The sequence below is a fragment of the Peromyscus eremicus genome, chromosome 10 (genome assembly GCF_949786415.1).
Source record: "Peromyscus eremicus chromosome 10, PerEre_H2_v1, whole genome shotgun sequence".
NCBI classification, from domain to species: domain Eukaryota; kingdom Metazoa; phylum Chordata; class Mammalia; order Rodentia; family Cricetidae; genus Peromyscus; species Peromyscus eremicus.
In genome coordinates, this window is record NC_081426.1 from 77,337,044 (window position 1) to 77,352,618 (window position 15,575).

Here is a 15,575-nt window from a genome sequence, read left to right on the forward strand (position 1 = left end):
AATCAGAAACACTTACAGCTAATGTTCCTGTGATACATTACCCAAACATACGTCCCTCCAAAGTAGCAGAGAAAATTTCCTTAATAAACGAAAACCGTGTTCACTCCTATAATTATATCCAACCCAAAGATGAGTAAAGGAGAAAATTATATATTTTGGTTCATAATCTCACTAAAGGATTGTCAAGCTTTAATAAAAAAGACTGAAATCTAAAACTTCATGCCTTTAAATTTTCTGTCTAAATATGTAAAACAAGGAAAATATCTAAGGAAATGTGTTTTTTTGGGAATACAAACTTATTTAACGGATCTATAGCTTTTGAACTTTGCTCTGTAGAGAACAACCACGCTAGACACCAGTTTTGGATGTGATCCAGTCTCGGTAGTACGTCACCCGAGTGTAGACACCAGGCTTGTTTGGAAGTGCACATTCATCTCCCCAGCTTACAATACCAGCAAGGAACCAGATGCCCTTAGAATCCTCACTAACCAATGGTCCGCCAGAATCACCCTGAAGAGAAAAAACGATATGTCAATAATATAAATTAATGACATTTTGTAGAAATGGCAGGGGACATCAAAAACGAGAACAAAACAAGACAACCCCCCCCACACACTTTGGCTGTTTCAATAATTGAAACGGTACTAACCTAACATATTTTTTTCTGTCCCATTATCATTCTCTAAAGCCCAGTATGTCAGTATAAATCTTTGGCTAATGCAATATAATAGTGGAAGATTAGTATGAAATGTTTCAACTTAGTTATCAACTAAGGAGTTGTTGAAGGTATTTCTTCTTTGCAGTCATCACTATATTGAGGAATACTCTTCCCTGTGTTATTATTATGCTGAGGGAAAAAGGAAGGTATGTACATTCATCCTCCATTAAAATTGGCCATAGTTTTCCATTCTTGAGCAAATGTTCTTCCCTATACTAAGGAAAGTAACTTTTTACATCACATGTTTACTTTCTTATATGAGAATACTAAGATTCTACTTTCATCACATTTCAAGTGGATAATATGCTATTATAAAGTAATTGTGCTATATATTAGATCCCCAAACTTACAATCTTTTTAAAGCAAAATTGTACCCTGTTTTGAACTGTATCTCTCCATTTCTTCCCACCTCCCCATCCTTGACAACCATTTATTATTATTATTATTATTATTATTATTATTATTATTAATAATTTGTTTTAAAGATGTATTTTTATTTCTGTGTATGTGTGTGCATTCTAGAGCCTGTGAAGGACAGAGGGGAGCTCGGGTCCCCTGAAGTTGGAATTAGAGGCAGCTGTGAGCCACCATATATTGGTGCTAGGAATAAAAATCACTCAGGTCTTCTGCAAGAGCAGTACATGCTCTTATATGCTTAACTGTCTATCCAGCCTTGATAGACATCAGTATATTCTGTTTTAGTGAGTCAGTCTTTAAAGATTCCATGAGATCCTGTGGTATTTGACTTGGACTTCCTCTGTAGACTCTTTTGTTTGTTTTTGGAAGTACCATACTGTTTCCTATCATGACTGAACCATTTTCTATCCCTGTCACTAGTGTACAATTTTCTCTATATCATTGCAAATAATTTTTCTTTTTATTATAATCATAATATCATCTTAAAGTAATATCTCATTGTGTTTTTTAATGTACACTTCTTTGATTATTGATTTTTGAGCACCTTTTCCTATAAAAAAAGTGTGCATTTTTTGTGTGTGCACATGTGTGTGTGCATGTGTGTGTGCATGTTTGTGTTCATGTAGAGATCACAAGTTGGTGTCAGTTGTCTTCTTTGATCACTTTCCATTTTATGTTTTTTTTTTTTTTTTTTGTGACAGGGTCTTTTATTCAACCTGGAACTCACTGATCCAACTAGTCTGCAAAGCTAGGGATCCTCCGTTCTCATCTCCCCAGGGCTGCGATCATTGCTATGGACTACCATGTCTGGCTTTTTTCCCATGAATGGAGGGGAATACCGTCTCAGGTCCTCATGACTGGGTGGCTATCTCCCCAGACCTCATTTGTATTTCATCTTTGGAAAAATGTCTATTTAGGCCATTTTCCCATTTTGAAGTCAGAACATGGTGCTTTGGGTGTTGATTTATATGAGTTACAGGAAGTTTCTAAGAATTGGCTTGAATGAGGGATTTGCTGATGTTTAAAAAATGTGCAGAAGGATTCAAAAGAATGTGGACGCTAACATTAATAGAGAGTACAAGTCACTGTGCAGATGGGAGGAGGCAGTGTAGAAAACAAGCAAGCGATTAGTTTTAAATAGTAGGAGACATTTGCTGAAACTGGAGGGTGGCCATGGGTACCAATAGAAATATATCACAAAGGAAGGAAATTAAAGTTGTTTTCTTCTGATTTCTTCGTTTTTTCTAGTTATTGAGAAAACTGTAATATTCTAAAGAAGATTGGGACATAGTGTAATATGTAGGAAAAGACTATGGTGAAGATTTGGCATATCACAATAAGATACACCAGAGTTGCACAGGCAAAGACTCACGTGTCATTACATTCCTTAGGTTTACAAGAAGACAATAGTGCATCTAGTGAGTCGTAGCTGACAAAGTTGGCAGGTTACTCTGTGACTCACTGTGATTCAAGAGTATTAGGGTAGGTGTGGGGGAAGCAGAAGATGAAGCCGCAGAGGGTGCAGCCAATGCAGTTGCTGAATAATGGGTCTTAGGCTGTGGCCAGTTAAGAGACACAAGTCTACTTAACCAATTAAGTACAGTGGGAATTTAAGCTCTTCATCATCTCCAAGAATAGGTTTATTTAGTTTGAAAACTAGAAATATGAAAACCTGTAATTAGAGAGGACAATTGTGTGTTATAAGTACTTATTGGTACATCTTCTTGTTTTTAGAGTGTAGTAATGTGCTTACTCATTTTAATATCTCTAAAGCATAGTTCAGTAACTAAGTTCTACACAGCAATTGAATCAAGTGAGGTTCTTCCTGGACTTATCGCTAGTTGTGCCTGCCTGGACTATTCCCTTGTGTATTTTGTTAGTTCCACGACTATTACGTATTAACAGCATAAGGGGATTAGAGGCACATTAATAAGGAAAAGTAACTGGGTTTAGAGTTCAGAGAATGGACACAAGATCCAAGTTCCTCCATTTAAGCCCCTGCTCTGTCAGTTCAATTAAATGCACTGTCTTATCTCTTTGTCCGAGCTCCTCATCAGAAATGGGTTTCAAACTAAAATATGCTGCAGAAGATTACCATAACTAGAGTAAACAAATATTCTCAATGATCTTAAAACTATGCCTCATATGTGGGATTCCACTCAGAAGTTGTTAAGTAAATAAAAGGGATCTGGATGCAGAGATCCATGACTAGTCCCCAGGTGGATCTCTGGGAGTCCAATTAGCGAGAATGAGGAGGGTTTATATGAGAGAGAATTGTTGAGACCAAGGTCGGATAAAGCACAGAGACAAATAGCCAAACAAACGGAAACACATGAAATATGAACCAATGGCTGAGGGGTCACCAACTGGATCAGGCCCTCTGAGTGGGTGAGACAGTTGATTGGCCTGATCTGTTTGGGAGGCATCCAGGCAGTGGCACCGGGTCCTGTGCTCATTGCATGAGTTGGCTGTTTGAAACCTGGGGCCTATGCAGGGTTGCTTGGCTCGGCCTGGGAGGAGGGGACTGGACCTACCTGGACTGAGTCCACCAAGTTGATCTCAGTCTGTGGGGAAGGCTTTGCCCTGGAGGAGATTGGAATGGGGGGCGGGCTAGGGGGAAGGTGAGGGGGGCGGGAGGGGGGAGAACAAGGGAATCTGTGGCTGATATGTAGAACTTAATTGTATTGCAAAATAAAAAAAAAAAAACCACACACACACACACAAAAATAATTAGGATGTTGGAGCCAGGGAGTGAAATCTCCATAACTGATTAGTATTAGATTAAGCTGAAGGTTTTTTTGGAGGTAGACCAGTCAAACCATAGTTATCAGTGATGTGTTTCATCGATTCACTGCTCATCCCGAGTCTCTTCCTCACTTCCACACGTGGCTTCTTGTAACAAAACTGCTGACTTAGAATCACACTATTTTACGGAGATCAATATATGTATTAGTTAGATGATTTGCCTATAACACACACTTATACTTTTAAGATTGAGAAAATTGCACTGTTCGTTGGAAATATAAAACGATCAGAAAAGAAAGAGGCAGAGGGAGGGAGGGAGAGGGGGGGAGCTGGGAAGAGTTACCTGGCAAGCATCAACACGGCCCTCCAGGAAGCCAGCACACAGCATTCCAGGTTTGATCACACCGCCATATGCCTTTCCACTGTTGCAGGTCTTGTTATCTATAATCTTCACTCTTCCTTTCTGGAGTATGTTAGGACTTTCTCCTGAAGAAACAATATCATATAATTTTTCAAAGAGAATTTAAAAATTGTATTTTTTACATTTGTATATCTGTTTACTGTGTGAGAACATATGTGTGTGCACATGCATACATGTGCATGAGTATGGAGGTCAGAGGTCACCCGTGGGGTGTTTTCTCTTTCCACCTTGTGGGTTCTGTGTATAAGCTCACATTCTTTTTTTTTTTTTTTTTTTTTTTTTTGTTTTTTCGAGACAGGGTTTCTCTGTGTAGCTTTGCGCCTTTCCTAGGACTCACTTGGTAGCCCAGGCTGGCCTCGAACTCACAGAGATCCGCCTGTCTCTGCCTCCCGAGTGCTGGGATTAAAGGGGTGCGCCACCACCGCCCAAGCTCACATTCTTATGCTTGAAGGCAAGTGCATTACCTGATGAGCCATGTGGCCAGCCCTCCAAACTATAATATGTTTTTAGAAACTCAATATTAGTTTCTGTGAATTAGTATTTAATTTTAAAATAATATTGCTTTCCAGGCAATATAAAACACATTTTAGTTAAAGCAATATTTATGAACACGCCACATACCAAACTATTGCTGAAAACAATCTCATTTAGAATTAGTTTGCGTATCATATGTAATAGAATTTTTTTCTTTTAAAATGTTTTAGAGTTTTACATTTTCTATGTCTGTTTTAGAAAGTAAACTTAAAAATTTACATGTCAGAAGCATACATTTCATAATCATTTACACATTTTTATCTAAGTTTACTACTGTGGTTCTAGATCTTAAAATCATTTAGTTTTATTTTCCTGCTTTAAAAATATATTTTGACACTAACTCTACAGGATTAAGGTCATAGAATGCATATGATAAGTGAGTTTTGTTCAAATATTATCTTCTTGATGAAAGATGCGTATTTATTGAGTAATGAATGGCATGTAGGAAATTAGATATCCAAATGAAAAGAAATTTATGAAAACTGACATTATGAGGGCATTATGGCAAACAACTCTATGGGATTATAGTTTCCAAATGAATGACACTGAGCTCAGTTTTCAGTACATTGCACATTATACTTTTTTGAATGATCTAGAGAATATGTTTTTCACATTGAGATGTAATTCTGAATGTACTTATTTTTAATTCCTGAAGCTGGAGTCCTGAAATGTGGAGACGTGAGGAACTTACCGTCAGACTTTAATGTTCCCCATCCAGTGACCACCACGTCTGAGTTGGGTGGGAACTTCTGGGTCACTTCTGGTAAACATGCCTTTCGGATATTGCTTGCAAATAATACTGGCGAAGACAGATGCACAACAGCTATGTCATTATCGTGTGCAGGGTAACTGTAGTTCTCATGTATTATAATATTCTTGATAGTTCGTTGTGCTTGTGGTTTATTTAATAGAAGTCCAAAACTAACTTTCCAGTCTTTTGGATTTGCATCCCTAAAGGAAATAGATTTATTTATTAAAACTTCTATATATTAGAGCTATAGGTATTAGTCACATAATCTTTGAAAACTAATTAGGTCATTTGCATTTCCATAGTACTTTTTTTTGATACAAGATTTCATTGTGCATCTCTGGCTGGCTAGAACTTACAATGTAGAAGCAAGTTTGAGGGTGTCCTTGAACTCACAGAGATCTATCTACCTCTGCCTCCTGAGTTTATGCTGAGATTAAACGTATACACCACTATGGCAAGTTTCCCCCCACCCCCAGAAAAACTATTTATAAGAGAAGAAATAAAAACAATATTATTTGTACACATTTTGGCAACTCTATAAAATATGCTCTAAAAGATAATCAATAGCTGGGCATGTGAGCCTAGCACTTGAGGGATAGAGGCAAGAGAATGGTGAACTTGAGGCCACTCTGGGCTACATAGTAAATTTAAGGTCATTCTGAGCTATGCATAGTGACTTGAAAGTAATTAAAGAGAAAAGACAATTTATAGAAAGCACATCTTATTTCTTAGCTTGAATAGAAAATGCTGAAGGGGATTTAGAAAGGTAAATGTGACAGCATAAAATGACAAGATTTAATAAAAAGTAGATGAGGATGCGAACACAAAGAATTTATGGAAATTATATCATTTAAATCTTTTCATCATTTTACACAACAAATAACATACTTCTGTCTTCCACCTTTAGTTGTTATTTGGTATTTTGTATGCTATCATCTGAAAAGTAGTCCTGTTGGAACATTTTCAAGCTCTCTTACTAAAGTGCTATCATAAGCAAGGATGGTTTTGAATAGAGTTGACCAAGTGAGAGATGAAATTTTATTTTTATCCATCTCAGTGGTAAAGTGCTTGTCTGGTGTGTGTGAGACCCTGAGTTCAGTCCCTCGTGCTGAGGAGAGAAGGGAGGATAGAGAGGTGGCAATCTCTCGGTGCAATCATACACTCTTTAAAGCAGTCATTATCTCCTCCGGGTGTAGTAGTCCACGTGTGTAATCACAACACTTAGTAAGCAGAGGCAGGGGGACTGCAAGTTTTCGGTCAGTTCAAGCTCTACAGCCAGTTTGAGGCCACTCTGCCGTTGAGACCATTTTGCCAACTCACCTTTGCCAATGTTTTGGAGACACTATTGTTGTTAGTATTGACATATTACTGGTGGTTAAGGGAAGAAGTGCTGCCAAGTGCTCTACAATGTACAGGCCAGCTTTCCACAATAAACAATTATATCTAGTCCAAAAGGTCAATATTTCTACTTTTGACAAAATTCTTTAGGAGGACTACTACTATATTTACTATTTTACTGATAAATCAGTGAACAGTTTTGAGGCTGTACCTCACTGGACTATTAAGCAGTTGGAGGCTAGTTGCATGATCACACTGATAGGGAGATATTATTAGACTTTTAGTACTTGAGTGCCTTTGGTACCTTCACAGGTCATAGCTTACCTTATGAAACAGTGAGCAGCAGTGATAAGCCAGTTGTTACTTATCAGAGTGGCTCCACATCGGTGGACACTATTCTGTTGAAGGCTTGCTTGCCAGGGCCATTCCCCTTCCTCGGCATCCTGGCCTCCTGCTACTTTGTGACCTGAGGGAGTAATTGTGCGTCTTCCACAGCCTGTTCAAAGGAGAGTTTATCGGTGTTGATAATGCTTATGCATGTGTCTTGCTATAGTAAATAAATGACCTATAACATATGTCCCTATTAACTAGTAACTCAGCAAAATCTCACTGTCTTGGAGAAATTCAGATGGATTTACTGCTGATATGATTTCCTGAAAATATATTCCAAATACATTGTCATCTCCTCCTCCTGTGCCTATCACTCACATGTACTCTGTGTCTGTCTTGTCTTACTACAGCTTGATGTATGACGTAGGTAGAACTATAGGTTTGGTTTTCGAAGAGACCAATCTTACTACATTGCACAAGGAAATATGTGGTTTTAAACTTTAGTGAAGGCTGGAAAGCAATACATGCCATGAAAATATTCATATAAAAGTGTGAGTGACTATGAATGTTATGAGATAGGGTAAACAGAAGTCCTGATACACAGTAGCTAGACAAAAGAAATGATGTGATGATGGCCAGAACTTCCAAAATCACATGCTTCTGTGAGGTAGGTCTGTACATTATTGTCGGCTTAGAAACATAGGAACAGCTAGACTCTGATGTCTTGAAAGCAAATTTGTAGTAATAGTACAGTTCTTCATCAGACTGATCCTGGTTCTCTTGACTATCATAACTTTACACCAATAAAGTGTTGAATTTGTTCTTCAATTTTTCTTCTTTTACTAGAGATCACTATCTCATCCGTAAATACTTTTAAAGATTAGGAATTATGCTTTTTAATAAAAATATGTATTTAGAACCTACTATACAGAACCTATTATATAAAAGGAACTCAATGAATATTTGTAGAAATAAAGCCTGTAAAACTTGAAATAAAAATACTTGTTTATTACTTCATTTGGAGAGTGAAAAAATTGTAATTAATTCAAGGCATGGATTAAGGCAGTAGCTAGTATTTGGCAATGTTGGAGACACTTTGTATTATTATAAGTGGGTGGGGGGTTGGGAGAGTGTCTACAGATATCCAGTGGACAAAGGCCAGAGGTATTGCTAACTACCTTATGATAAACTGGAGAGGCAAAGAAACAAAGAATTAGCTGGCCTCAGTGTCAATAGTCTTAAGAGTAAGACATACTAGGCAACAGAGTTGACTTGTATAAAGAATAAGAACATTTAGCCAGGTGGTGGTGATGCACTCCTTTAATAAGAGCACATGGGAGGCAGAGGCGGGTGGATCTTTGTGAGTTCGAGGCCAGCCTGATCTACAAAATGAGTTCCAGGACAGCCAGAGCTGTGACACAGAGAAACTGTCTCGGAAATAAAAAATAAAAAAAAGAACATTTAAACATTTAAATGAATTAGAAAATTTCTAAGCAACTGGTCAGTTGCTTCACAATTGATGTATGATTATAGTGGCTAGATATACTTTGAGATCTTCTTTCTTGAAGGTAGGAAGGCATGAGAAGCATAGGAGAGTCATGTACACTTTGAAAGGTCCTAACTGACCTTCTGAAACCTTTTGGTTTGCATACTGCTTTTAACACATTTCTAACCTCAGGTTAAAGCATCCTTCTTGAGTCACTTAGCTGTGGCTGCCATGTCTAATGAGTACGCTCACATTGACTCATAGAATGTCACTCCCTTCTCTTTTTCTTTCTACTCCCACATCATTGACTCTACAGAGGATAAAGCAACTAATCCAGAACCCAAGGAATGATGGTTCCTCCCTACCCTCCTTTCTGTTTGGGCTACTCCTAAAGGAAGTTGGCTTTTACTCAGCTTCCTTCAGAGAGATATAAAAACAAAGGTCCTTCTCTGTGGAATAGGCACCTCCCTAGGAGGCTTGACTTCACTGTTTCTGCCCTTACTCCTGATTCTTAATTTCTATCCATTTGTCAATTTCCATCTGAAACTCCCATTCACTCAGGATTGTTTTGTCTGTTAAGCTTTCAGCCACCACCTCTGCAGCCTTACCTTGTTATTACCTCTGCTCAAGTCCTACATGGAACCTTGGAGCTTTATTATATCAAAAGGGAGCAGATGGTAAATTTCAAGGCTTTAAAGAATACAGTGAGGATTGCTGGCTGATATTGAGAAATCATGGAACCTACAGGGGGTTTATTGCCACTCTACCCTTTTACTTCATATACTTTATTGTGTCACACATTGATGCTTCATTCTTTAAATTTATTTTGTTTTTCTACACACCTTTTGCTTTTTATTATAAATGTGATCAGAACCCTAGATAGATCAAGTCAAATTCTGAGTTCTGATATGAAAGGGTCTTAGTGTTCCAGCTGGGAGTAGATGGACTGCATGACATCTTTAATACCATTGCTGACAGACCTGGAAAGACTTTTATGAACCTGACAACCTTCCAATTGTGGATTTTCAATTTACAGATACTGAGGATTTCACTGGAATCATTTGTTTCAAGATGTTTTATTAAGTTACCTGTGGGTTGTTTAATCAAAGTCTATGAAAAAGAAAACCTAAATAGCCTTGTGTTTAAATTTTGTCCCAACTTCCTCCTCAATAACTGAGCAGTGACTAAGGGGTACTAAGAGTAGTCTGGGTCAGTGTCACCTAGCTCTAGAGGGTGAACACTCTAATCCGGCTCCCACAATCATTCTCAGTTCCCAGTTCAATGCAGTGCTTTCCTTGTCAGCTTGCTCTGAGTTTCAGCCACTTTGAGGATCATATTTCCTAAGACAAGTAGTGGAGTGGGGGCAGGGGTGGGCGTGAAAACAACATCTTGCCCAGCAAGGAAGAAGTGGTTTGCATAGACAGCATATAGCTTTCTGCACACAAATTTAGTTGCTAGGGTCAGAATTCCAGAGAGAGTTCCTAGGCCTGGGATTCTTATGGGCGAAACAGAAAACACAAAGAGCTGACATATACTGAGTGCTAGCGCATATACTCTGGTAAGTAATTTATTTCTATTACCTTATTTCATCTTCACACTAATTTGAAACTAAGGCTTTGGAAAGTTAAGGAACTTATGCCAATTCTTCTCTCTAGAATTTGGCAGATCCGAAACTCCAAATGCACATGTAGCTGATTTTAGATTCTAAGTTCTTCATTACCACTGCTTGTCCCTAAATCCTCCCTGCCATTATGGCACGTGATTATGCTCCTTATTTTAAATCCATGTTATCAGCCCATTTAAGAGCAACTACAGTAACATCCACACACATTTCTGGAAGGCAGGCAGGCTTATTACACCTCAACGGCAGGTCTTCTTGGCATTCTAAGGATGGATTTTTGGTGGAAAATAACTTTGTTGATAAACTTACACATGTTGAGAAGATCTTCTGCTATAGGCATTGCAATGTCTGAAAGTCAAGAAAATGAAGATAATATATTACATTTATAAACACATTTTATTCTTAACATTAATGTTAATTAAGTGGTTTTTTTGCAAATATCCTGGAAACATTTTATCTATCTTGATTGCCAGTTCTGTTCATAAATTAGCACAGAGAAAAATGAAATATTTATACTTATTTTTTAAAACACCAAAGTTCCCCACTATAATTTATTTGCAAAGCAGTTTCGAAGTGTCCTGAAATGTATGAGAAATAGTGACATTCCACCAAATCCAAGAACACACCTTAACAAATAATCCTAGTAACTAGAAAGTTGTTACTTTTACTACACTTTTAAAATTAATTTTTTGGTAAACATAGAGAGAGATGGGTTTCACTTTGATTTTTCGTACACATATAGTTATACTTTGTTCTTGTTGCCTTTCAGTCTTCTGGATGCCTCCCCTCTTCTCCCTTACTCTTTACCATTGGCCTCATTTCTGCTTTCATGACACATGCTCCATTACCCTGTCTTGTTCCTACCTCTTCATCTCTTTAGACCTCTTTTTCCTCTTTCATAATTTGCCCTGATGGTCAACACACATACACACACACACACACACACACACACACACACACACACACACAGAGAGAGGCAAGGCACACATAGGCACATACACACACGTGCACAAATGTGTGCACACACACTTTCAATCAGGGTTCTACAAATGAGAGAAAATGTGTATTTGTCTTTCTGAGTCTGGCTTATTTCGCTTGACATGATAATCTCTAGTTATGTCTATTTTCCAGCCAATGTTATAATGTTACTCTTCTTTACAGATGAACAAAATTCCATTTTATGTAGGTTCCACACTTGCATTTTCTTGTCTTCCATTGATGGATACCTAGGCCAGTCCATAGCTTGGCTAATGTGGACTGTGCTGTAGTACACATAGATGTGCTGACTTAGGATCCTTTAGATGTGTGTTCAGGAGTGGAGCTGCTTGGTCATGTAGTAGCTCTGGTTTTAGTTTTAGTGATTTTATTTGTGTTAAGTGCTTTTTACTATATTTTAAAATTTATGTTCTTTTTGTGCTATGGTTCAATTGTTTGCCATCCCACTTCCCATTTATTTTGGATCAAAATAATTTAACTGGGCAATGAGGCATAGTTTAAATTTTTCCACTCATTTCTGTATAGATAAATCATTTTAGATATTTGGGAAGAAATCATTTATAACAGATAGTTTTGCTATGCAGCCCATTTGTGGACAGAGTCGCAAATTTGCTCAACTGATGTGGGGAAAGTATGTTGAAAGAGTAAACAAATGAGTTATGCTTCAAATATCATGTGTAGAAAGCTCACTACAGTTCACTAGATAGTTCTGCTGAAGAGTTCTAAAAGGTAATATCAACTGCAGTATGAGGTAAACACTATAAATGTCTAGGTTGATTCATTTTATGTTCTTGATTTCTATAAATCAAGGAAAAAGTATCCAGTTCTCCATATCAATTACAGTTACAGTTTTACATTTGGTTGCACAATAAACCAGGGAGACAAAAGAATCCTTTCCCAGACATTGACCTGTCTAAACAAAAGGCAAGGGCACTTAGCAGTCAGCTGGGCTAGAGAAGAATGGGGCTACACCTACTCGAAGAGAAATCTGCAATAATTTTGTATACCATTTACTGTTGCTTTAGAGAGGCTATTTTTCATTTGATATGATATGTCTAGTTTAGTTTTGAATTTTTATGATTGGTAACTTATATCAAATCATATTTAGATCTTCAGAAACTAATGTTTAAATGGACTGAACAAATCTTGTTCTACACTCAAAGAACTAATAGTTTTACAACTCCATGTTATTCATACAACTTTCTTCCTTTCTTGAAGTTTTCTTTATTAATATATTAATTCCTAAAGAAAACAAATGTCTTGGACTTGTAGTTTGCTTTTAAAAGTTGGGCTCTTCCATAGCTCAATAGAATGGCACTTGGGTATGTGGAAGACAAGCTACAATGAACTGAGCAATGACTTGAGTCATTTTCCTCTCAGATTGAGTCACAGCTGTGGCTATCTGTATTTTCCGCCATCTAAGTCTCCTGGCTCACACTCAGAGGTTAGAAATCTTGTGGACTGGCCTCACAATCACAAATACAACAGTGTAACCTAAGAGACTCTGTTTACAGTGTGCTATATTAAGGAAGTGACAGAAAACAATAGCTTGGTCTCTGCCAAGGAGGAGATGCATCAAAGGACACAAAGAATCCCGGGAGTGGTGGCTCACAGGTGTAATTCTAGCACTCCTAGTCTGAGGAAGAAGGATCGAGGCTGAGGCCAAACCAGTTTGTAGGACAAAGAAATAGAAAGACCAAACAGCTCAGCAAATGTGACTTCTCCAAGGGCACAGGTGTTAAAGCACAGGCATGGGTTTATTCCCAGTGAATCAATTTGTTGCAGATGGAAATGCAAATTCACAATAATTTAAAAATCACCTCTGGTTATGTTCATTTTCCTGTGGTAGGTTTAGTGGCTGTCCTGCAGATAACTGAATGCGTGAACAAAAATTGTTAAGAAAAAAGGGAGGATTTGAACAGTGGACAAAAACATTCTTTTGGGATGGAGTCGAGGAATTTATTTTAAGGCCAGAGAAATTTGATGTGATTGGTTGGAAGTGAATATTAGATTTGAAACATGCTCTCTATGTTAGTCCTGTAGACTGTCCATGACTGCTATTCATAGTTGGGAAGTCTGAGAGGCAAATTCAGATGGACTGGTAAGAAGGAGACCCCCTGTCCTGGGTATGGTGTTGCCCTCCATGAAAATCTTAGCACTCAGATGGCAGAGGATTTCTGTGAGTTTGAAGCTAGCCTAGTATACAAAGCAAGTTCCTGGCCAGCCAAGGTTCACAGAAAGACTGTGTCTCAAAGAAGGAGGAAGAGGAGCAGGAGGAGAAGGGAAAGGAGGAGGACAAGGTAACAGCAACAAAAAACTCCTTCTGTTCTTGGTGGTAGTGTTTATTACCCTTATACTCTGTGATCCTAGCCTGCGCATAGTGAAACCTGCCTCAAATAAGTAAATAAACAGATGACATAGATGGATGATTAAGTTATTATACTAATTAAAATATTTTAAGAAGCATTTTCGTAACAAAATAGGTTTATTAAAGCTAAAAATTGGTTCTTAGCTAAGAAAGTACATTTTGATAATCATATTTTCTTTCAAATGTCTTTAAATAGTCATCAAAAATGATGGGTTATTTCAGTAATTTAAGTCATGACACAATGAAGCCATTCCTTGTCTCAAGATTAACACTCATGAAAATATGTGTTCTACTAACTTAATCCATGCCCCAGTTTTAGCAAGCTTCTCATGAACACTAGGCCAAGCATTACTGCTGCCTGAAAAGCCTTGGCACTGAGTCAGGATCAGCATCCTTGTGTGTGGAGTTCATTGCTCTATTTTTTTCTTTTACTTCTACATGATTTGAAGCTTTTCTTTAACCAGTCAGGATTTGGGGTAATTACTTGGTGTATTTCATTCCTATTTAATTCAGTATTTTTGTGTAGAAATGGACCAGGGTAAAATCTCTCAATCAGACACCAAAATTATTGGACTCTGACCTTGTGTTTCATCCTCTAGAACATTGTATCCTACTAGACTTCAGATTGATAACCTTGGGAAATTTGCTCCAGATAAAGGACTGGTTGTTTGCTCATGATTTGCTTTTTCCTGACTGTAGAATAGCTTAAGAATGAAACTTCTATAGACAACTATCAGAAAAAAAAGTGACAGGAAGTTATCAGTAGTGACAACCTACTCCCAGGATGGCCCCAGTAGACACGTTTAGCAAGTAATGGATGAATCTTCTGCTTGCCAGGATTTTGTGGGAGAATTGTCCCTCCTCATTCTTCATCCATGCAGTTTAGCTGTCATGTGACCTGAGTTGTACAGAGTTCTCTATCATCCTTTTCATACTTATTGGTGATATATCATGGGAAAACAGAGTCGCACATTGGATTTTTCTGGCTTATTAAACAACACCCATTTCTTCTTTCATTAGAATTGCCCACTTGAGAATTTTGTAAGTTGAGAGCTGCTGATACTCAGATTTGCCTTTAGAAGAACTGGTGGGAAAGTTTTCCAAAAAATAATAATGAAATGAAAAAACAGTTCTCTGTGACCTGCTTAGAGCCCCCAATTCTATCCCTACCAGAAACAATCTGCATCCTGGTCCTCACAGCTGTATGAGCCAAAGAAATTAAGTTGAATTGGTTTCTGTCACTTAACAGTTGAAGAAGACTCGTTACAAAGCTCATTGCGTGGTACTTATTGACTTCTTTTTTCATGCCAGGCACTACGCTGTGATAGGTTTTAATTCTACTTTGAGGCAAAAGTCATTACATGTAGTATACTGGTGCCCGAGAGCCAGTGGAGCAGAGAAATTTTGTTTGGCCTAATTTTGGATATTTAGCAAATCTTGAAATGTCAAAGATATTCCTTTCATTGGTATCAGTATCATCAGTATCATCAGTTTATTCAGTTTAACCAGTAAAAACTATGCTTCCACTGTAGGGCTTCCCCATTAGGAAGTCACAATGTATTTGATGAACTCTAGGATAATCACCACTTTGGATGTGGTTGTCCCTACAACGTTTATCTCTATTCGTTTCCTTGTGATGGTGTACAACATTATCTCTATTAGTTTCCTTGTGATGGTGTAATAAACTATCACAAATGGTATGACCTGACACAGTTTAATCTCTCGTGGTTATGAAGGCTAAAGTCTGAAGTCAAGATAGCAACAAGGCTCTGGTGAGGAATGCCTCCTTACTTCTTTTAGACATCTGGTGCTCTAAGGACTCCTTGGTGTTCCTTGGTTTATAATTGTGG

General features: G+C 37.8%; 1 protein-coding gene across 1 annotated transcript in view; it reads right to left on the reverse strand.

Annotated features, from left to right (window-relative positions):
- Window positions 1-348: 348 nt before the first annotated feature.
- The window catches only part of LOC131921211 (transmembrane protease serine 11C), a 50,790-nt gene continuing 35,563 nt past the window's right edge, over window positions 349-15,575 (reverse strand). The window contains exons 6-10 of the mRNA XM_059275913.1: window positions 10,671-10,709; window positions 7,249-7,420; window positions 5,527-5,786; window positions 4,224-4,366; window positions 349-510 (exon numbers count right to left, since the gene is read on the reverse strand). Coding sequence (XP_059131896.1) covers window positions 349-510; window positions 4,224-4,366; window positions 5,527-5,786; window positions 7,249-7,420; window positions 10,671-10,709 — 776 coding nt within the window. The remainder of the gene's footprint in view (window positions 511-4,223; window positions 4,367-5,526; window positions 5,787-7,248; window positions 7,421-10,670; window positions 10,710-15,575) is intronic.